Below are 23,600 nucleotides of genomic sequence, written 5' to 3'. Positions count from 1 at the left end.
AAAAAAAAAAAAAAAAAAAAAAAAAAAGAGCATTTGGAGTTGACTGCAGCTATTCTGAGTGCTTTACCCCCCGCTCACTTATCTAATCCCCACAGCACACTTTTCTGACTCACCCCAGGGGTTGTTCATAGGCGGTGGTGGACAGGGACTTCAAGCCCAGGAGCCTAGGGCTGGATTTGAGTGGTCTAGGGTGCACTCCAGGTGGTGGGTCCTCTAGGAAGGAGAGTCTGCAGGAGTGTGCAGGGGGAGCAGGGCCGGGGCAGGCTGGTGGTCAGAGGATGCATCGTGGGTCTCCTAGGAGTTAACAAAACTGCTCTAGATCTAGATAGCAGTGGGAATGAAGGGAGAAGAATTCAGAGTTAGTGGCTTTGGAGGGTAGATTGATGGCTCCAGGCCCTCCGTTGGTGTGCATTGGTTGTGGGACTCTGGAGGGACTGGATCAGAGATGTCTGGGGTATTGCTTAACTGTCCCCCTAGCTGACTTAAGGTATTGAAGAAGGAGGTTTGGTGGGAAGTGAGGACTTACATTCACAGAACCCCAATTACTCACTCAGTGATGGATTAGTATAGTGTCCTTTAACCTTGGAATCTGGGGAAGACTGTCTAGAAAAACAGATGCCCGTGGGTGTGTCCTAAGAGGTCTGTGTGAGTGACAGACAGGCTCCGTTTTCTGAGCCTGCTGCTGCCTTTAGAGCTGTGACTGCGGTACCCATGGTGCTAAGGCAGCTTGTCCTCTTCCTGGCTGCAGGATCAGTGGGAGTGAGAGCAGAAGGAGGTTGGGTTTGTGGTTTGGGGGCCGCCATTGTTTCAGCCTCCTTGGTTGCCATTCTTGACTTCAGCTCAGGCTTTGATGAGGAAAGCCGATGGAGGCAGAGGAAGGCCTTCAATAGCGCATCCCAGCATCCTGTGCTGAGGGGACGCCCTAGTCCTCTGGGGCCTCAGCCCCCTCAGTCAAGGCTGAGAGTGTGTCTTCCCTCATCCCTTCCTGAGACCTGTGGCCCTGGCCAGGCGTGTCTTTCCTTGGGTCTGCGAACATAGCCCCAGCTGAAGGCCGAGAGGAAGCCCCAGGTGGCTCTTGGTGAGCAACATCCTGAAGGAAACATCCTGAAGGAGATGGCAGGATGCAGAGTTTGCATCTGGGCTGAAGTTTTGTTACCACGTAGGGGGCGTTTTCTTCCGTCTCCCCACACCTTCCTTCTTCCCTCCATCTCTTCTTTCATTCCTCCTCCCTCTCCCTGGCTCTCTTTCTTCCTTTCTCTTCTCTCCCCTCTCTTTTCTCATACCAGAAGAGTCACTAATTATGCAGGGCTGGTAAATGTGGCTGTATCTATTTTGCCGTCAATCGTAGTTTTCCATCCTGGTTTCTCAGGAGAGGTCTGTGGTGAGGAGTGGAGTTCACACCGCTGTGCCCTGGTCTGCACATTACTGCATGGGGAAGATGAAGGGATCCAGAAGCCTGTCCTCAAACCCCTGAGAATCCACAGGGAAAGCAATATCACAGGTTCGAATCCTCCTTCACTTACGTCGGGAAACCCATGCACAGAGGTCTCTCATTTGCAAAAGAAGTGGTGATGTTTACTTCAAAAAGGGTGTTATGGCAGACAGGCAAGACTGTGTATCTTAGTATTCTGAAAGAATACTAAGCACTCCTCTTATCTCATTCTCTAATTAAACATTTTTGGATCACACCTTGGAATAAGCCCAGAAATACTAGGAGGAAGGGGAAATCTTAGTGTTTAATTGCTTTATGTATGTTTATTTCATTTCTGCATACTGACCTTGTGAGGTAAATCACTGTTGTGAGATGAGAGCCAAAGTTCAGAGAAGTTGAAAACAGAATAGCTTCACCACTGCCAGGTACATGGCCTCAGATATTATTTAATGTCTTACTGCTGTTACCTTATCTCTAAAATAGGATAATTATAGTTCCCTTATCACAAGGTGGTTTTGAGGATCAAAATGATTAATATGTAGAAAGTCTTAACACAGTGCCTACTAAATAGTCAATGTGATGTATGAATGGGAAATTATTATCATTAAGAAAACTGCCAGATATCTTCTAAGCTACAATAAGTGGAGTAGGGATTGACTTTTAAGTTTAGTGTGTTCAAAGGTGGTTTCATTGTCATTTTTGAAGCTTAGAAAGGGTTTAGTTTTCATGGAGAGGGATTGGGGAATTGGTGTTGGAAACATCAGGAAAATTCTAAAGGATTTCAAAAACGTGGGATGACCAGGAGGCAGGAGAAGCACAGCTCTGTGTGGCTGTGACCTGGCTGAGGACAAAGACCCCTAGTCATTTCCTAATTCCCTGGTCATAAGACTCAATTTGTCCCAGAACCAGGAGGTGGCAGATAGATTGCCTGTGGGGTCTTTGGAGTCTCCAGTTCTCCAGCTCCCTCTGCCTTTCCGCTTCCTGGAAAAGGCAGTAGGAACATTAAACTAAGAATCCCGGAGCCTTTGGGCTGGGATTGGAGCTGGCCCTGCTGCTGTTTTCTGCCTGACATCATGCAAGTTCCTTTACCTTGCTCAGTGTCCTGTGTGACACAAGGAAAATATGGTGCCTCCTCCATCCCCACAAGATTTATGTGGAAAGTGGAAGAGACCTTGCGGACACTGTCTGTTTAGCCCAGAGGAAGCCCTCAATAATGTTAGTTTCTGAATATTCCCCCGTCCTGATACCATTAGGCTTTGGTTAGAAATTCAGGCCAAGTATGCAAGACCAAAGTGGCGACATTTGGGGTCCTGCCCTCTCCGGATGAATTTTAGCCAGGACCATAGCAGCCATCTGGCTCGTGTCACTGTCTCAGTCAAGAATCTGGCATGGGGTGTCTGAGTTGCCTTTGCATATACTTTTATCTGCCTCTTCTTTCTGCAAAAAGTGCCTCAGAGCTTGGAGGAGAAATGGATATTATTTCTTCTTTGTTGGGTCTCAAACACCCAGACCCTCGTTCCCTTCCCCTAATTTTTAATTCATAGCATTTCTGCCCAGGGAGACTTTTATAGCTAGCAGTAGAGCCATTTAAACAAAATTACTTCTTTGACCAATGGTTTTGCACTTGTGGTCTATGTTGTATTGAGTTTTTCTTATTATCTTATTTTTTTCTTGCTACCAAGACAGAATAGGGGATCAAATAATGGGGTTTTCTAAGAAAAATTAACAGGTGACAAAAGAGAAGACAGTTCCCCCCAAATCTCAAATCAAGAAGGCAACTAACTCTCAGGGCTGGGGTGCAACTCTGTGGTGGAGCACAGACTTCAGCATGCCAGTGGTCCAGGGCTCTGTCTCCAGCTCCTCAAAAAAGACCTCACCTCCCCCGTGCCCTGACTCCCCAGGCCAGTACTCCTGCAGCAGGCCGAGGCACCTCAGCTTCCATCCCCCTGTGTTCACAGGGCCTCCAGGGTGCTGCAGGCTCTGGGGGCCATAGCCTTGGAATGGTTTCTCTCTCTGCTGTTGGCCTTCCTGAGTGACCTGCCAGCCCCAAGGGAAAACTTGAAATCCTTTCTTCAAAAGCTCATGCCTTCTACTTCAGAGGAAATAATTTTCCTTGGCCAATTTAGTAAGATTTTTTCTCTTCAGTTTCCTTTAATTATCTCGTTGAAAAGAGAGAGAGAGAGAGAAAGGGAGCTGGAGAAGACCATCTGCTTTCTGAGACAGTTCATGTCTTGTGTTTTCTCTAATGGCTATAGGAAAGCCCAGTTAAGCCAATTAAGGCTTCATCTTGTTCTTGTTTGGGATCCTTCTGTTGGGCACTTTTGAGTCACTGCCACCGACGTTTCTCAGTGGTATATTTGGGATGTCTTGGAGTGTAGATTTTATGAAGAGATGTTTTCTTTGTTCCATGAATTGTCACAGGCTCTGTGAGCCACTTTCCAGATCGTGCCAAACTGTCACTACAGGGTTCTTTGCTTTTTTAATCCCTTCCTCGCACCACAAGAAGTCCTATTAGCATGTTTTCTGAGCTATAGAGTAAAATCTGGCAAATGTAGCACGGAAAGCAGATGGGTGGTTGCTGTCTTCTTTTCCCCAAACTCTGGACCTAGTGTTCCATAGAGAACTCAGCTTTATCACCTCCCTTTACCTCATTGCAGAAAACACACGTGATGGATGGAGGGGAGAGAGGGTTGTTTTTTAAAGCTACATGGTATATGCGTATCTAGCTTCATGTAGGAACTTAATTTTTTCAAAGTTGAAAAGAGTGGTTTTGCTCTGAATATGAAAACGTTCTTATATCATTATAAAAAAAAATTTAGGTGGGGCTGGGGTTATGGCTCAGCGGTAGAGCACTCGCCTCGCACATGCAAGGCCCTGGGTTTGATCCTCAGTACCACATAAAAATAAATAGTTGTTATGTACAACTACAAAAAAAAAAAAAGTTTAAAAAAATTTAGGCAAATCAGCAACACAGAAGATTAGAAGGTATTTTTCTAAATCCTATCATCCAGAGACTACCACTAGTAACATTTTAGTACACTTTTCTGTTCATTATTTTAGCAACTATTTATTGACTATCTGCCACGTGCCAGGCACCAGCAATATACCGATGTACAAAACAGACACCTAGTCTTTGCTCGCATGGAGAGAAAGACATCAAACAGGTTATGCAGATTGCATACATGAAAATAAACAATACTAACAAAGTTAAATTACAGACAAACTTACTTTTAAAAAATCCAGAGTAAGAAAAAGAACAGTATCCCTATAGATAAGGAAAACATGCCAAAAAAGACACGCGCAGCCACAAAAATAAAGATTAAAATTGGAATGTTCTATTTCAAAAGAAGGAAAAGGTAACTATATAATTATGCAAGAGATGAAAGAGCAGCATAAATCTGAATATGGAAAACTCAGACAAGTTGACAGAATTTAAGAGAGAATTAGAAAAAATTAAACTCAAATTTAGGAGGAACACAAAATCAGTTACATACCACAAATATTGCCATAACAGAAACAAAGGTTGTAAAAAGGAAGGAAAAGTTTAAAATCACAAGGAAATGAAGAAGAAAGAAATAGAATTTGGGGCAGGGCACAGTGACATATGCCTGTAATCCCAGCAACTGAGGAGCTGAGGCAGGAGGATCAAAAGTTTGAGTCCAGCCTCAACAATCTAGCAAGGCCCTGTCCCAACATAAAAAATTAAAAAGACTGAGGATGTGGTTCAGTGGCAGGTCACCCCGGGTTCAGTCCCTAATACTATAAAAAAATATAAAAATTGGGGGGCTGGAGTTGTGGCTCAGTGGTAGAGCACTTGCCTAACACATGTGAGACACTGGGTTTGATCCTCAGCACCAGATAAAAATAAATAAATAAAACGAAAGTCTTGTATCCATCTACCACTAAAAATATTTTTAAAATAAGGTTAAATAAATAAAAATTGGGGAAAGGTAAGAAATACTGAAGGCTAGGCAATGCATGCAGATCTAGCATACAGGTAACAGGAGGAGAAAACCAGGAGGGGGTGGTACACATACTCCATTTCAAGAAAACTTTTCTGGAAAAAAAAAAGTTTGAAGACTACATTTTGAAGAAGCAAATCATATATTTTAGAATATCAATTTAGAACAACTCCTCCAAAGATATTCTAGTAAAACTGTTGGATTAAAAAAGAAAGAAGTCCTTTGGGCATCTACACAAAAAAGAAACTCAGTGACAGAGACTTAAATTGTCCCTAAGACCTTTCGCCAGAAAGTCTTTATGCCAGAAGGGAAAGGGATGTATGTTTGTGCTCCAGGGAAAGAAAACATGAGCCAAGATTTCTTATATCTAGCAAAATTGACCTTCAGGCATAAGGAACACAAACGTGCAAGAAGTCAGGAGAGGAGATACTGTTCCTGTGAGCTCTTCCTAAGGAATTTCCTAGAGAGTGAACTTCAGACAACAAAAACAGGTGGGGAGATCTAAGACTGGCATATTGCCACATAATAGGTAAAAGCTTAAAAGCTTCAGAGACTCTGAGGGCATGTCAAATGGCCCAGGAGCCAACCAAATTGGACTGATACTGGCCAAAAAATAAGCATTGCAAATGTTTCAATCCACGAGGTAATGATGGTATGAAAAAAAGTATCGCTTACCTTTTGATTGATCATCTTAAAAATAATGAGGAAAGAATCAGGCATTTATCCTGGTTTTCTTAGGCAAAGGATATTGCTGGATAACCAAGAACTAGATGGAGGAAGCATCTCCTGATATGTTCCCTCGCAGTAAGTGAAGATGGAGTGAGCAAATTAGCATGGTGCCATCATGCAGCCCCTGTGCGTTAACAGATCTAGGCCTGGAGTGGCCCAGGCCACTAACAGGAGAAACAACATGAGAGCCAGAAGTCCTGTGCTTCCTGATGAAGCATTGGACCACCCAGGGAACTGCACCTCAGACTCTGCAAGCCTCTGAATCCAGCTGCTCCTTGGTGGGAATTTCAGAGATTAGAGGAATGCGTTAAACATGCACCAGCAAAGTCCATACTGTGGAAACTTCACAGCTCAGACAGCTCCGAGTCCTTAATGAATCAGTTGTCAAGGAAAGGACAGAGTGGGGTGCAGAATGAATGTATCCTAAGAGGCTTATCAAATTTTACAAAATAGGCAACTCTTAACTATGCTGACTAGCATTATATACTTGGGTAATAAAATCATAAGGAAAAAGAAGCAATTGCCATAAACTCAAGAGTTCACTTTTGGAGGTAGGAAAGCAGAGTCTGAAGGGTAGCTACTCAAGTGTGTTTTTTGATCTGGGTGGTAATTAGAAGAGTACCGTCTTTATAGTAATAGACTGTTTTGTGTAATCTTCTTAATTTGTGCTTTATTTTATGTAAAAAGATGTTAACAGTTTTTATTTTTTTTTAGAGAGAGAGAAAAAAAAATTTTTTAATATTTATTTTTTTTAGTTTTCGGTGGACACAACATCTTTGTTTGTAAGGATCGAACCCGGGCCACACGCATGCCAGGAGACTGCGCTACCGCTTGAGCCACATCCCCAGCCCTCTGAACAGTTTTTTAATGAAAGAATGACAACTGCACATACTGCCTTTCTCCCAACTTTATATTGTGACTTTTTTTTTGTACCAGGGATTGAACCCAGGGGCACTTAACCACTGAGCCACATCCCTAGCCCCTGCCCCTTTTAATAAAAATATTTTTTTTAGTTGTTGATAAACTTTTATTATTTATTTATATGTGGTGCTTATAATCAAACCCAGTGCCTCACATATGCTAGGCAAGTGCTTTACCACTGAGCCACAACCCCACCCCTATTGGTAATTTTTGAGCGAAGAAATTGAAAGCATTGTGTAGGGAGTGCCTATGTCTTCATCATACTGTTTTATAGCTATTTATTTTTTCTATTCAGTAATGTCTTAGTAAAGATCCTTTCTACATAATTACAGACAGAAACATCCCCAGTTTTGAGTGATGAATAGTTTTGTATGAGTATAATACTTTATTTAATCAATTTTCTAATGACAAACATTTAACTTGGTTCTGATCCTTTTTCCTAATGGAAATAATGTTATTTACGTGTCCTTATGAAGAATACCTAAAATTTGCTCCATCACAGTGTTTTCTAATGTGCAAACCATAAATAGCGGCATGCTGTGAATGAGCAGTTAGTGTGAGAGGCTGAAGTTGTACCTGTATTGATGAAGGCAGCCCTGTGTAATAACCCAGGGAGGGCATGAGTCTCAGAAACAGGTTGATTCCCCACAGTAGGATCTTCACATAGCATCATCCCTCTTGTGGATCAGTTCAAATTTAATCCCAGCAGCTCTTCTGTAATCACTTTTCGTTGTTGTGGGTATAACTAGTGTATCATTTATCTACTCACAATATTGCATGATGAAATGCATCCTAAAACTCAGTGGCTTAAGCAGTAACCATTAGTATCTTCAGGACAGCTGAGTAATTCTGCCAGGAGTCTCTGTTGGGCTCACTCATATGCCTACAGTCCATTACAGGAAGAGTCTACAGATGTGCTCATTTGTGCAGAATGCCCCTGTGCTTGGTGTTGGGTGGTGTAGGCTGGCCTAAGATGGTCTTGGCCAAGAGGACTCAGCCGACCTACCCAAGCCTCCAACAGCCTTCCTACAGGCCAGCCTCGGCGTGTCTCATGATAGTAGCACAGATCTTGTCTTCTTCAAGGGGCTGGAAATGGGCAAAGCATGTCATCCCATTTGCTAACATCCAGTTGACCAAAGCAAGTTGCACAGCTGAGCCCAGAGCCAGTGGAAAGGGAGTACAGAGTCACAGAGCAGAGGGCGAGGATACAGAGACTGTCAATTGGCGCCATGAACGCAGTGGGTCCCCCACAGCCAGCCAGCAGCAAATTTTAAACTGGCCCTTCTTAGAAGTAGGAAGCATTGCTGTTATTTCTAAACTGCAGATGTAATGCCTGAGACATATAAAAAGTGGGGATCCAAGTATATTGTGGGAAAGTATAATATCTTTTGCTTCATTTAAAAATTTTCTGATTCACAATTATAAAAGTCACTCCTAAATGGAAACATCTACATCTGGTGATCTGTCTTGAAAATCTTTCTTTTCCAGTTGTTAGTGTTTCCCCCCCAGGAAACATTTCAGAAAATAGACTTCTTTCTCTCTGTGCGTATTTTTCTTTCTTTGATAGTGTTCTCAGAATTATTTGTTTGGAAATGGTTTGAGAACATTGAATGGAGCAGGATAAAGAACCAGAATCCCAAATCGACATTTGTAAGCATTTTGCTTAAGAGACAGAAATTAAGGGCTGGGGTTGTAGCTCAGTGGCAGAGTACTCGCCTCGCACATGGGAGGCGCTAGGTTTGATCCTCAGTACCACATAAAAATAAAGGTATTGTGTCCATCTACCAATAAAAAAAAATCTTTAAAAAGACATAGAAATTAGAGAAAGGATTAATTTTTGTACCTTAGTTACCGTCACTAGCTGTCCGTGGGCTGTGTATGGACTGTGTTGTACATAGTAGCTTCCTGAGGGGATAGGTCTGGCTCTGCCAACTCCAGATTGATCGCATGATGCAAGTGAGCCTCCCCCTCTACTTCTGCCTAAGATCCCACACAGCACCTGAGATGGGTGTGACTTGCCAAGATGTCAATCAATCTGCTGACCACAAAACATCATGAAGCAAGACTCTACTCTTGAAACCTTATCCCTGCCTCTGATGTCCCCACTATAAAATATAGAAAAGGTGGGCTCACTCTCTTTCCAGCATGGGAAGCTTGACCCTTAAGGTCAAAGAGCCGTCCTGTCCTTGATTCCAAAATTATTTCTGTGTGTTGTGATTTTTTTTTTTTTTGCCACCATCTTCTTGGCTTAATGTCACAGTCAGCCTGTTTTAACCCAGCTTGTCTTGTCTGCGTGGGTTGCGGTTGAGAAGTTACCATAACTTTTTTCTTTCTGTTTTAAATTTTATATTTGGTCAGCTTAGGATCTCTCGATGACTCAGAATCAGAGCAATGATTCTGAACTGCAGTAGAGTCCCAGGTATGTGAATGTAAGAAATTTATTACTACTAAAGGTTTATGTTCCCCAAATTAAAAAAAAAATTAAATTTCCCCCCCCCCCCATGGAGCACAATATTACATATAAAAGTATTCATCAATTAATATGCCCTGCAGATTTTCAAGGAAAAAAAGTACATCAGCAGCATTTGGACAGCTCTTCCTCTGCTTGGCAGGTTACAGTGATGTTTTCAGTAATGCCAAAACTCCATTTCCATTGTAATTGAAGTTCTTCGTTCTTGGAAACAGGCTACTATTTGTGAATATTTTCACAAGAAGTCAGGATGGGACAGGGAAAGAAAATGGGAGATAAGAGCCACCAGAATTTACTAGGTCCTTAGGTTGGGTGTACAAAGATCTCGAAGGCACCAGAGCTTACAACCTAATTGAGAAAACAATTCATATGTGTTAAGAAAATATTAATAACAGTAATAGCAGTTATTATTTACGAATGTTGAGGATATGCTTGGAACTAAGCAAATCAAGTGATCAACATTTGGTATCTTGTTTAATCCTATGGTAACTGTCAGATTGATGGTAACCATAATTTGCCATTGATAAGAGAACAAGCTTGCCAACATTAAGAGTGGTTCAAGATCATGTTGAACCTGAGTGTCAAACAAGAAGAGGAAGAGAACTCCGGGCAAAGGTCCAAACTTGCAAAGTAGGGGATTTAGTAGTAGCTAGAACTCCTTAGGGAGTATAGAAAGGGACTCACTACTTCAGTTTTTGGGATGAGAGCAGGAATGATAAATATCTTGCAGCATCCAGGACTGCCCTGTCCAACAAAGAATGTCTTAAATCTGTGAATCTCCCAGACAATCTGCTGAATATTCATGTAGGTGAACCACATGTTTATAATTATCCCAAAAGTTCTACATGTAAAGTTTTTTTTTATGGTTTTAATAGACACTGTATATTCTAAAGCCTCCTGATCAAAAGATAATCATATTTAGTATCTTTGGTATTTCCTAAGAGTTATTGAGTATTTTGAAGTTAATGATGTTAATGACAGCAGTGTATTTCACAATATCTGAGTTGTCCATATACAACACTCAGCTTCTGTCATAACATAGCTTCTAACATAGCTGTTACCCTAACAGTGATTCTGTACATAGACAAATGTCTGATGACTGTTCATTATGATCCCTAGTTTACCACGCTTGAAAATTTGCTTATTGAAATGCATCCCTACTGTAATTTCTCCCTTTCTGGAATTTATGTGTCGATAAGTTATATATCTATGAATTTTACTTCAAGAGAATAAAGGGTCATTTTAAGTGTTAGTCAGCTTTTCATCTCTGTGACCAAAATATCTGTCCTGAATAACTTAAAAGGAGGAAGAGTTTATTTGGTCTCATGGTTTCAGAGATTCAGTCCCTGGTAAAGAGACTCTATCACTCTGGACCAGAGGTGAGTCAGAGAAAATCTGCTCAGTTCTTGCAAGCCAAGAAGCAAGAAGAGCAAAGAGACAGGGACAGATTATACGATCTCCAAGACATGCCCCCAGTGACCTCCTTTCTCTAGCCTCGTCCCAGTTTCTACCCAGTAATCCATTCAGAGTATTAATCCATCAAATGGATTAATCCACCAATTAGGTTACTACTCTCTTAGAGAGTAGTAACTATTCACTCTCATAATCTGTTTTAGCTCATGCATTAACACAGGAACTTTGCAGGGGGGTACCTCATATCCAAACCATAACAAAAAATATTTATCATAGGAAGGAGTTATTGAGTCTGATAGGATTACAGAACATTAAAGTTTCCAAGAAAGTAGTTACTTGAAGGTAATGAAGGGTTTGAGTCAAGGAGAGGTTCTAGAATCAATTGGAACTAGATTTTCAATAGTCAAAAGAATTAATTCTGGCGATTTCTGGATAAGGGAGGGATTGTGAACAGAGAAGTTATTTATCTGATATTGTGGATCTAGGATAGATCTGAGAGGAAGTGAAGGGAGGGATTAGACTGAAGGGCAAGAGAGGAGTTATGGAATTGCATGCAGTACTTAATGTTTGTGTTAGTCAGCTTTATGTTATTACAATGAAATACCTGAGGAGAGAGAGAGAGAAGGGTGACTTAGCTCAGAGTGGTAGAAGTTTAAGGGCATGGCACCTGTATCAGCTCAGTTATGATGAGGGCAATATCACTGTTGCAGTTTGAATTGGGAGTATTCCCCCAAAGGTCAGGGATTCAAGGCTTGGTCACCCGCCTGTGATGCTACTGGAAAGCAGTGTAATATTAAGAGGCAGGGCCTACTGGGAGGTTTGAAGTCACTAGGGAGGTACCCTCAGAGGGAATTGTGGGACCATGTCTTCTCTCTCTCTTCCCATCCCAGCTCTGAGGTGAGCAGCTTCATTCCACGGTGTGTTCCTGCCATGATATGCCACCTCACCACAGGCCCCAAAGCAACAGGGCTAACTGACCATGAACTGAAGCTTTCAAAACTATGAACCCAAATAAACCTTTTCTCTCTGAAAGTTGATTACCCCAGGTATTTTGTTATAGGGGGAAAATAAAAGCTGATAACACAGTTACATCAAGGTGAAGAACAATGGTGGGAACAAAGGTTAGAATGCATGTGGGAGCAGGCCAGGGTTATGTCTCAGGCCAGTGGACCGAGAGCCACTTGGGCCCTCAAAAGGGCTCTGTAACAGCCCTTTTGCCAGAACTACCAAGGGGCGGAGGGAGAGGTACCTCACACCCTCAACTCCTCCACGGCCTGAAGGCCTCATACAAGGCTCCACCTCCCAAAGGGCCCACCCCCTTCCAACAGCACCACCCTGGGGACCAAGCCATTCTTCACAGCAGATCCTTGGGGGACACAAATCACATCATACCATAACAATGTCTGAGGAGAGAGCAGGCAGGACAGAGAGAGTAGTCAATTGAGAGGGACGAATTTGTCAGTTGCATTTGCCTGTATTTGGGGAAGACAGGCAAAGCCAAATTCTTTGTCTGATTTTTATTCTGTTTGGAATCATTTGCAAGTGCCTGGCATCTTACACAGAACCAGAATAGAATAGTGGGTGTTCTATTTATTTATTCACTCATCTATTTGTTTAATTGTGCATTTGTGAATTCTGTTGCGGGCTCTCTCAGGTCCTGTGGAATGTTTATTATGCCCTAATAGCATCACCCCAAGGCCCGTCAGCGCAATGGATTTTCATTTACAGGGCACAGGCAAACACCGCTGGAAGGCAGGAAATCACTGTAGACTATTTCACTTAGGTTGTTTTGTGCTTCACCTTAAAATCACAACTGTGTTCCTAATGCAGAACATGTAGTGGCCTGCCATTCGTCCCCAGCACCTTTGACCTCAGAATGTGATTTCTGTGGCAAGAAAGGCACTTGCTCTGAATGCTGCTGGCAAAATCTCCAGCATCGCGGGAGAGGTAACATTTCTGCTAGTCTTTACTTTTACAGATAGAAGGTAGATAATCATTTGATTAAGATAGACAATAATTTAATCTAAGGTAACGTTTCGGACTCTGTCTACATTCTCTGGGTCAGCGCTTCTCCGACAGAAATAAAAGACCAGGCACATAGGTAAATTGAAATTTCTAGTCCACATGAAAACAAAAATTTAAAAAGTTAAATTTAATTTAAACACGTTTAATTTAACTCAGTACATCTGAGATGTTTTCATTTCAACATTAATTCAATATTTAAATATTACGAATGTGAGACATTTGGCATTTTTTTTGTGCAGAGTCTTCAAAATCAACATGTATTTTATACTCATAGCACTGAACTCAGATGCAAAATATTCATGGAAATATTTGGCCTGTATTCAGATTCCATAAAATTCAGAGTTGAAAAAGTAGGCTCACCTACTCTAAAAGTTCCAGTGTTACTTAATTTTCCAGTGTATCAAGTATCACTTTATGAATTTGTAATTAAATTGAGTATAGTTAATAAAGTTGAAAATTCAGTTCTTCAGTTGGACTGGTCACCTTTTAAGTGTTTGAAAGCTCTGTATTGCTGCTAGTAGCAGCTATATTGGACAGCACAGCTGTAGATTCTTCTTAAAACCGTACATTTGCATAGTGTTTTCCCATTTCCTAAGTGCCTCTTTTGTTTTTTCTCAAGTTATTGTTGGTTCACACCAGCAAGTCCCTATCAGAAACTGTTTTTACCAGATTAGATTCATTCATCAAGGAAAAGTAGCTTGGATATTTGTACTCCATCTCCAAGGCCAGGAAATGCCTTCTTGTACATGGTAGTTGTTTAAGAAATGTTTCTCTTTCCTAAATCCTATGTAGTCCTCAAATTTCATTGTCTCAGGAGAACCTTTCCAGACTGCAGCCTGTCACCTATCCTTTGTTAACAACCAAGATATTTTCTCCCAGAACATACATATTTACATACTGATCTGAGTTAATTTTGTGATTAACATCCATCTCCCCCAATAGACTGCACTGAAGAGGAAAATAGTTTTTGTTGACTAAACTGTCCTTGCATCCCTGCTTCTAGCATAATGCATGGCGTGAGGTAAGTATGGAATGTGTATTGTTTGATAATAGCACAGGGCTATTTATGACATGAAGTGATTAGCAAAGTGTCTAATTCTTAACTTTGCTAAAGGTGCAGTTTGGTTCAGTACAGGAAAACAGGACTATTTTAAGGATTATATACAGTAAAGATGTGCATGTTCTTAACTTTTGTTCAAGCCTTCCCAAAGTTGCCTTTCTTTGGTTTTCTCTCTACTTCATTGGTATTTGTTTCATTGAGCTATTTATTTATCACTTTGGTGTTTCTGCTTATAATTTAAGGTACATTGAAGACGTCTTCCCCCTGCCTCAACACCCAAAGGAAAATTGAATTGTAAAAATACTTTTTAAGGTGCTGAGAAAGGCATGGGATGAAGACAAATGTGTCTGGAGGGAGGCACCTCTTGGTATTTCAGGACAGTTTAAAATAAACCCACCCCTTTAATTATACCAGAGTAATGAGCCTTACCCACAGTATGTGAAAATATAATTAAAAATGTATTGTGGACCAGCAGACCAGGTTGTCAGGTCATTATCTGAATCATGAAGTTGGAAGTAATGCTCATTAAAGGTTACTAGTTTGGAAAGGTTAGGTTAGAATTTAGAGGCTTTGCAAATACGAAGTTTTTCCATTTGAATTATGCTTCAGAAAGCCTCTAGCCTTTAGCCCTTTCTTGTAACTTTTTATAAAATGGCAGTGCACTTATAAAAATGTGCCCATAGCAGCCCAGCTTGATGAATTTTTCCCATTCAGTCAAGAACCAGTTCATTGCTGTGACCAGTATCCCTGAAGCTACTCTCCTGCGTCTTCCTCTTCTGCGCCTGCCCCCACTACCATCCTGACACACAATGTTTTTTCCTGTTTTTGTACTTTACATAAATGGAGTCATGCAGTATCCTCATTTAACCTACTATAATATAATACATTATCTGTCTAAGTGACATTCCTGATAGCAGACTCATTGAAAACAAGGTCTGTTTTTAGTTTCCCTTGTTATGTATCTAATTGGTAAACTGGCGGTTTACTGCTATTTCTGGTTCCTTACTGTTCCTTTGAGAAATTTCCTCTCTAAATGCAGGTGTGTGAGTGTGCACCTGTGTGTGTTCATATGTGTATGCTTTTAAAATGGTTAGTCAATTATATCATGCCATGCCCTGCATGTTAGTGACTTCTCAGTGATATGTCTTGATGTCCTTTCCATGTGGGTGCACACAGTTCCTCTTCATGTTTCCTAATGGTGGCATTAAATAGATGTATCATAACTTAATGAGCCAGTTGTCCACTGACTATCAGTTAGGTCATTACCAGGTTTTTCTGGTTGTAGAATGATAGCATCAAAGTGAGTTTATCAGTAAAATGAATTCTTGGAAGTGAAATTGCTGAGCAGTAGAGTTTGATGTATTTTGAATTTGCTCAGATATTTGCAAATGGTCTCCCAAAGAGTTCTGTCAGTTTTTACCTGCAAGATTTGAGTATTCTTATTTCCAGCGTCCTTGCCTTAGATTATATGTTCTCAAGCTTGTTCATCTTGGTATTCTGATCTATGAGAACCAGTCAGTTATTGTACTTAGATTGCATTTTGTTTAGTTTCCTATGAGGTTAGTTAATTATGTTTATTGGGCACTTATGTTTCTTTTGGCACTTGTTCCTGTCCTTTGCTCATGTTCTTGTAGCTTGTTCTTAGTTTTCTTAATGATTTCAGGGATTGCTTTCTAGATAAAGGAAAATTGTCCTTTTATGTCATCTGTGATGGTAATTTGTTTCTCATTGTTACCATATTTATAGTAATTTTATTTCTTAAACAGAAGGTTTTCGTTTTTATGTAGTTTTATGTATGTTATTTTTTTTCCTTAGTGGCTTCTGAATTATAAGTGTTTAGTGGGGAAAAACGCAGTGGAAGGCTGGGGTTGTGGCTCAGTGGTAGAGTGTTCACCTAGCATGTGCGAGGCGCTGGGTTCAATCCTCAGCACCACATAAAAATAAATAAATTAAATAAAGGTATTGTGCCCAACTACAACCAAAAAAAAAAAAAGAAAAAAGAAAAAGCCATTGGAAACCTGAGACAGACAGCTTTGGCCTGGCATGGGGAAAATAATTCTTAATAAATGTTTATGGGGAATGTGGTTAAGTAGGAATTCAAATTAGAGTCAGAAGTAGTGGGATTAACTGTGAATATAAACAAAAATTTGTACATAATTTGCCAACATTTGTTTAAAATTTTGAACAGCTTTTGGAAGAACTTTCAATGTTATGATAGTTTCCTTTTATGCTTTGTTATTTGAGGTTTTAATTTCTCAAATGATTCCTTTTTGTTTTTTAGATTGCAAATTATAAACTATTTCCTGCACCATTGCTGAAGCCCAGTGATCCATGTCAGAAGTACTTCCAGGTTAGATACATTTTCACATATTTCAATACAGAGAAGCAGTTCAATATTAAACCCTTATGAAACATATGAGACAATTATTTTAATGTTAAACTCATAATTTGCTAAAACAACATGCTTCTGGTTTTCATTGTTTTTTGCTAATGGAAGAATGAATATCCAAATAAGGTAGAAGGATCAATGGAACTTAATCATATTTGTGTAATAATTGCACAAATCATCATGTAAAATATTTTGGTTGACTATGACAAGAAATTAAAACTGAAATTGTACCATCTAGCACTGTGAATTATAGCCTGTGAGTTTTTGAAATATGAACAAAGCAGTAGGTGTTGGCGTTGAATCTTGGTTTGCTTCTTATATTGTGAAGTTTGTCTAGAATAGAATCCCCCAATTAGTATTCTCCTTGAACCTAATGCTGATTAATTTCAGGTCTTCAGAAAAAAAAAAACTAATTTTATTGTATGTCCCTTTTTTTGTCTCATGATAGCTGCTAGTCTAGACCCAATATAGTGTGGGTTTTAATTCATAGCTTCATGGAAACATAACAAGGAAAAAAACAATTGCAGTAGCATTTCAAACTGAACATAATATAAGACTACATGTGTAGATCTGTTCATTCCATTTTTCTTAGGAAACATACCATTCAGCAAGTTCTCATTTTAAATAAGTGCACTTAACCAAGGATAAAAAGATATTAATTTCCTTACATTCTAAAGTGAAACTTATTAAATATGTTCAAATCCTTTTCTCCTTTACATAACACTTTGTGTGTTACATTTCAACAAAGAAGTAAACAATAATAATAGTGAAATAAACATTAAGTTCAGCACAGGCATAGGAGTGGCAAGAAATATCCTTTTTATTTAAAAAAAAAAAAAGTCAAAAAAATAATATGACAAACCTAAGTTTATATAGAAAAATCAGGAACTTAAAGCTGATTCTTCATGCTGTGATGATTTGGGGAAGGGATAGGTTTTCTTTATAAATACATATTTGATTAGGTATTTTAATTTTAGAAACTCAAGACAAATATGTATGCCTTTTATTTATTTATTTGGGTAATAGGATTGAACTCAGGGACACTTGGCCACTGAGCCATATCCCCAGCCCTATTTTATATTTCATTTAGAGACAGGCTCTCCCTGAGATGCTTAGCACCTCGCTTTTGCTGAGGCTGGCTTTGAACTCGCCATCCTCCTGCCTTAGCCTCCCAAGCCTCTGGGATTATAGGCATGCGCCACCACACCCAGCATATGTCCTTTTAAAAAATAGATTTTAGGGGGCTGGGGCTGTGGCTCAGTGGTAGCACACTTGCCTGGCATGTGTGATGCACTGGGTTCAATTCTCAGCACTGCATATAAATAAATAAAGGTCTACAACAACTAAAAACATTTTTTTAAAAAATAGATTTTAGGAAGAAAACGTGCAATCGAGTCCCCTATTGCACTGCAACAGTGCTGTTCCTGTTTCTATTCTTCAATAAATTCTACTGTTACACTAAAATTAAAAAAAAATAGATTTTAAATATTGAGATTAATTCTTTTTAGGAGTCCTATAAAATCTTATGTTGCAAATAGACTCAGTATTGAAACATTAAAAGAGTAAGGCTGACAAATATATAAAATGATTTTTTTTCCTCATATGGAAGGGAAGAATCAAATAACTTCCAGAAATTTCTTGCTGTGGCTGTATATTGTTAGGATGATGTATTCATTCTTTCTGCAGGGATTCAGATTGCTTTGTTCCTTGGTAGTCGTATGAGATACTGAAACAGTTATCCAACGTGATTTTTAAATAACAGCTGCTACTATCATGCATTGATATAGAAGGTAACAGTTTTTACAAGGAAAGCAGTATTCTTATCTCAGTGGAGTATCTTATTCCAGGATTTTTTTTTTTGTTGTTTGAAAATTCAAACGGCAGGTAGTGAGCAAAGATTTTTCAATTCTTGGGAGCTCTGACTACAGGCTTGTATTTGCAACTAAGAGCATGTCTGAAGTGTTTGAAAAGACAAATCTCCCAGAATTGATATTATTACCTGCCTGGAAAATACCTTTTGATCCTTCAGGATTCAGCTCAGGAGTCCCTTCCAAGTAGTTCTTATCCCATAACATAGTCAAGTTGTTACCCTATTTCAAGGACTTTGTTATTTATTATTGTGTAATATTTTCCCCTTTGGGAATTGACTTGAGACCCAACTTCTCAGTTACCCAAGGAAACACATAATGTTTCCTTTATAGCTCCTTCCCTACTCTTTTCTCCTATACCAGTGTTCTCAAGCTTGGTCATTGACCATATTTATCATACTTGGCTATAAAAGTCTAGAGCTCTATTAAAAAATAAATTCTTCAGAAGATGGTGAAGCTTTTCTAAGGAGTGAAAACAGCTTAAAAATGAGCAGTGAAAATATCCTCGGAGTAAGCATATAATTTCCCAAAGGGACTACTTTCCAAGGTCTTTTTATTTAAGTACACAAATTCTGCCTTGTGTTTCCCAAATAACCAGCCATCACATCTGCCAGGTGTTATGTTGAAATACCAGACTTTCCCCCGCCTGTAGTTTCTCTTTCTCCCTGCCTACCCTTCAGGACTCAGCTTAGTAGTCCTTTTGTGGGAAACCTCCCCTGGCCCTCTCTGTTTATAAGCCCATGTTCCTATAGGGCCCTCTGCCTACTTCAGACTTAATGAGTTTGTGTAATAACTTCATCTTTTTCATCACAGACTCTGAATTTTTTTAAATACGGTTTCATGGTTACATTTTTTTAATTGACAAAAGTTGTATATGTTTATTATGTAAAATTTTGTTTTGAAGTGTTTATACATTGTGGATTGGCAAGTCTGAGATAGTGAAGAGCTGATCAAATGTCTTAAAGAAAAGTATTTGATCCATCTGTCTGGAGCCCTCAGTTCTACTGGGAGCTTGAATGGAGCGAGCCCTCAGGCAGTTCAGTGGAGCCCACCGGGGGCCCCTGAGGTGGGTAAGACCTAGCTATTGGAAGGACCCCTTTATCTTTGACCCTGTGATCAGCCTGTGGAGTTGCTGTCTCAGTACTGGGAGCCTCCCAGGCTCTCTTCCTGTGATCTCCCTGACCCAGTAGCTCAAGCTGCCTTCTAGTACCTTTTGCTTCTTTTGTTCACAGAGAATTTCTTATCATTTTTATCACATTGAGGGTTTGCTTTCATGACTAATTTCAGGAAACCAGTTTTATTTTGCCTCTCCTTCCTAAGAGGAAAAGTCTGAGTTTATTTCTTTTCCTTAATACTTGGAGGTCCAGTTCAAAAGGTAGCATTCCTCAGGGTAGGCGATTTGTTGTTAACTCCTCAGTGGAAATGAAATTGTACAGCAGTAAACCAAAATTGGAGAAAACACCAAGTCTCATTCAAGAACGGGGCAAACGTCGGTCTTCCTTGGGCCCATCTGTCAGCTCATTTCCAATTTTACAAGTGTGTCATGGTAGGAGAGAGAGAGTGAGCAGACTGTTGCTGAACAGAGAAGGGTTTCCTGTCATTACTGACAGCTTCTTCTCTGAAACAAGTCTGTATGTCTTAAAAAAGAGAAAAGGAGGTGGGGAAGCCATGTCTAACTGCAGGATCTGGGATAGGTCTGTACTGTGAGCTGGGTTAGGGTTTGGTCTGCCTGGCTGCATCCGTGCGGGGGCCTTTGTGCCTAGGTTTAAGAACAGCTATGTATGCCCTGAAATTAGACTGATCCTGACTTTCCTAATTTTGCTTAGGCTTCTTATAAAACACTCCATGTATTAACTAGGGCTCTTTTAGTAGCAAAAAAAGAGAAAACCCAGCTCAAAATGGCTTAAGCAAGATAAATAAATAAGTCTCTTGACCTGAGAAGTTCAGGGCTCTCCTGTTCAGCATGCTTTACTTTATTATTCTAACAGTGCCATTTTAGGACGTGTTTACTTTCTGTCTCTTGGTTCTGTTTTCTTGTTAGATTCACACTTATGTAGCAACCCCTTGAACTTCTAGGCTTAAATCTTCTAATTTTCAAAAATGAAACAAGAGTACCTTTTATTCTAGCAAAGGTCTCATGAGGGGTTCTATGTGGGGTTACATTCTTTTCCTGGAACCAGCCACCAGAACTGTAGGGGATTTGCCACTCTGGCTGTGCCCTCTGAAATAAGAGTGCACCCATCTCTGCCTGAAACACGTGGGCTAAAACCCTAGAACATAAGTTCCAAGAGAGGAGATATTTTTACTTTGTCAGATTTGTTCACTGCCATATCCTCAGCACTTAGAAGCATCTCTGGCACATGGTAGCACACACACAAAAAAAAGTTGGTTGAATGAATGAATGTGTGTCAAGGAAAGCTGATTCTCCCCCCCACCCCCCAAATTGCAGAACTGTTAACAGAAAAGGAAGGTGTACATACCAGGCTCTAACAGATGTTTCTCCATTGTACATGCAGGACAATGAGGACAGTAGTAATAGTCATTTTTGTCACATTCTTAAATCTGAATCTACCTCAGGAATAGGAATTGAGCTTCTTAAGTTGATGTTGAACCTTCCTGAGTCACACTCAGAACAGCACGATGAGTCGATTTGGAGGTGATGGCAAAATCATTTGGGGTCCATCCCCTTGACAAATCCAGGAGGAGAACCACCTCTGTACTCACACCAGCCCTCCTGGTTAGTGGCATCTTGCTTATTCATTCCTCGACAGTTCTGCTTATTTTGTTTACTGTTGTGTTCATGGCCTTGAGGAGACAGCCTAGCACATAGTTGGTGCTTGATAAATAGTTAGTGAGTGAATGAGTGAACAAAAAAATATATTGAGTGCTCTCAGTGGCCAACTTTGAATAAAGAACTGGGAATTCTGGAAATAAAAAAAAAAAAATGAAAGGAAAATGTAAATCAGAACCACAATGGTGATACCATTTTATTCCATCTAGGACCGCCATAATAAAAACGAGACGATAACAATTGTTGACAAGGATTTGGAGAAATTGAAACCCTTTCCCCTGCTGGTGGGACTTGTAAAATGGTGTAGATACTTTGTAAAATATCTGGCAATCCTCAAAAATTTAAATGTATGCAAATGTACATGCACATGCACGCACGTGTGGGGGGTGGCATTTACGCAGGTTGAATATCTCTTACTCAAAATTCTTAGGATTGAATGTGTTTCAGATTTGGAATGTCTGAATATATATAATGAGATATCCTGGGAATGGACCCAAGTCTAAACCTGAAATTCATTTATGTTTCCTGTATATCTTGTGCATGTAGCCTGAAGGTAATTTTATATATTTTTAGTGGGTCTGCATTTTGACTGCAACCAGTCCCATGAGGTCACATGTAGAATTTTATACTTGTGGCATTATATAGGTACTCAGAAAGTTTCAGATTCTGGAGCATTTTGAACTTTAGATTTTGAGATTGGGGATGTACAACCTGCAGTTAGGTAGATAGAGATGGAAAGAGTGGTTATATTAATGATCTCCACAGGAAAACTCAGAGTAAGGGGTGAGGTCCTGAAAGCAGGCAGAGAAAAGGTGGGAAGAGGGCACTTGAAGTATTGGAGAAACATTTTCAAGCAGTATTGGTAAGACTTTGGGAAGATAAGAAATGCATGAAGGAGTATTCTAAGGTTTCTAGCTTGGGAATCTAGGAAGTTGGTGATGCCATGAGTTCTCTGAGTCCAACCTGGGCTTGAGTGGATTTGACTCTCCCCATCTCCCCAATCTGTGAGAGTAATAGACCAGTGTTCTTTGGTCTCAAATGTATAGTTAAAATTATATGAGGCAACTTAAAATGCTCCTGGCTTAAATGCATCAGCTTTCAGAGTGTCAATATAGCTTCAGTATTGGGGAAAGCAGGCTAAAATTGTCCTGCATGTAAACTGGAAAAATCAAAAGTGGGTGGGATCTTAGGATAAAAAGGGAAGAGAGCTGTCCTTTCATTTTTATACCCACATAGAATTCATCTTTCTTCATACTTTGTTGAATTATTGTGCTATTAATAACCATTCTACTTAATTCTCTTCTGCTCATTGTTCCTAACAATGCAGATGCTATTTGTGATGCAGTAAAGGTTAGTGGAAGGCCCAGAACTGGATGGTAGGATGCACAGAGCACATGCACACCACTGCCTTGGTTAGGCCCCAGTGCTCCTCAGACCAAATAGGAGCACTTCAACAGGATAGGATTGCAGCTGGTGAACAGTCTTTTTGGCAGAAAAGTGCACCAGTCTGCTCAGGGTCACAAGACATGAACCTGTGGCTCTCAAAAGTCTTCTTCTTTATTATTAATTAATTAATTAATTATAATTAGGTATATATGACAGCAGAATTCATTTTGATTCATTGTACACAATTGCAGCACAACTTTTCATTTCTCTGGTTATACACAATGTAGTCTCACACCATATGTGCAGTCATACATGTACCTGGGGTAATGATGTCCATCTCATTCTGTGTAGGGACAAACGAGGCAAGGCACCAAAGATAGCAGGAAACAGTTTTATTTGGCTGCAGCCAGGCTCAGAGGGTACAGCCTTTGCTGTAATCAATCAATCCCTTGAACCCCGAGTTCAGAGAGTTTCGGAGTTTTATACCCAGCATGTAATGGGAGGGGCTCAGAAGTTCACAGTCTGCAGAAGTTCACATAAAAGCAGCTTTTTCTTTCACTGTTCTGGGCATGTTAACTCTTCAAGGACAACACCTGAGAAGGGGAGAGCTTCATCTCCCCTTTTTTTCCTCCCCCTGCCAGCTGTTACCATGGGCCCGTTTGTAACTTATCTTAAACATGTAGACATCCCTGTGAAGCCCAGCTCAAGGGCAGAGGCATTGTTTGCACATTTCTTCAAAGTACTATACTGGACACGTTTGTGAAAAACTAGTAAGGGGGTGTCCAGCACCTGGAGTGCTGGTATCTTCTCGGCCAGTGGCCAAGTAAGCAGGGTGACATGAAAATAGGAAGTTTATCTACAATGGACTCTTTTGCTGACAGTCCTAAAATCAGCCATGGTGAAGAGGGCTTTTCTGTGGAGAAAGGGGGTGCCACTTCAATTCCACCATCTTCCTACCCCCATGCTCCTTCCCCCACCACTGACCTTGCCCAATCAAAGTTCTTCCATGCCCCCCACCCCCATCCCCTCCCATTATAGATCGGCATCCATTTATCAGAGAGAACATTCGGCCTTTGACTTATTGTGCTCAGCATATTCTCCAAGTCCATGCATTTACCTGCAAATGCCATTATTTTATTCTCTCTTAATGCTGA

The 23,600-nt window shown here is 40.2% G+C and overlaps 1 protein-coding gene across 21 annotated transcripts in view; it reads left to right on the top strand.

Annotated features, from left to right (window-relative positions):
• Positions 1 to 23,600, top strand: part of Apbb2 (amyloid beta precursor protein binding family B member 2) — a 406,998-nt gene that overhangs the window by 213,686 nt on the left and 169,712 nt on the right. For 4 of the 21 annotated variants that reach the window (XM_048784387.1, XM_048784384.1, XM_048784383.1 and 1 more), the window contains one exon: positions 16,294 to 16,362. The exons of 16 other annotated variants lie outside the window; for them this stretch is intronic. In XM_048784387.1, the coding sequence (XP_048640344.1) occupies positions 16,344 to 16,362 (19 nt within the window). In that variant the 5' untranslated portion in view covers positions 16,294 to 16,343. Of the gene's footprint in view, positions 1 to 1,369; positions 1,502 to 16,293; positions 16,363 to 23,600 lie in introns of all 21 variants that reach the window. One more of the 21 variants, XM_048784385.1, reaches the window with a different exon arrangement.

This window comes from Marmota marmota, unplaced genomic scaffold (assembly GCF_001458135.2).
Source record: "Marmota marmota marmota unplaced genomic scaffold, marMar, whole genome shotgun sequence".
NCBI lineage: Eukaryota > Metazoa > Chordata > Mammalia > Rodentia > Sciuridae > Marmota > Marmota marmota.
The sequence above is the reverse complement of the archived record's forward strand: the minus strand, read 5'-3'. Positions and strand labels throughout refer to the sequence as shown.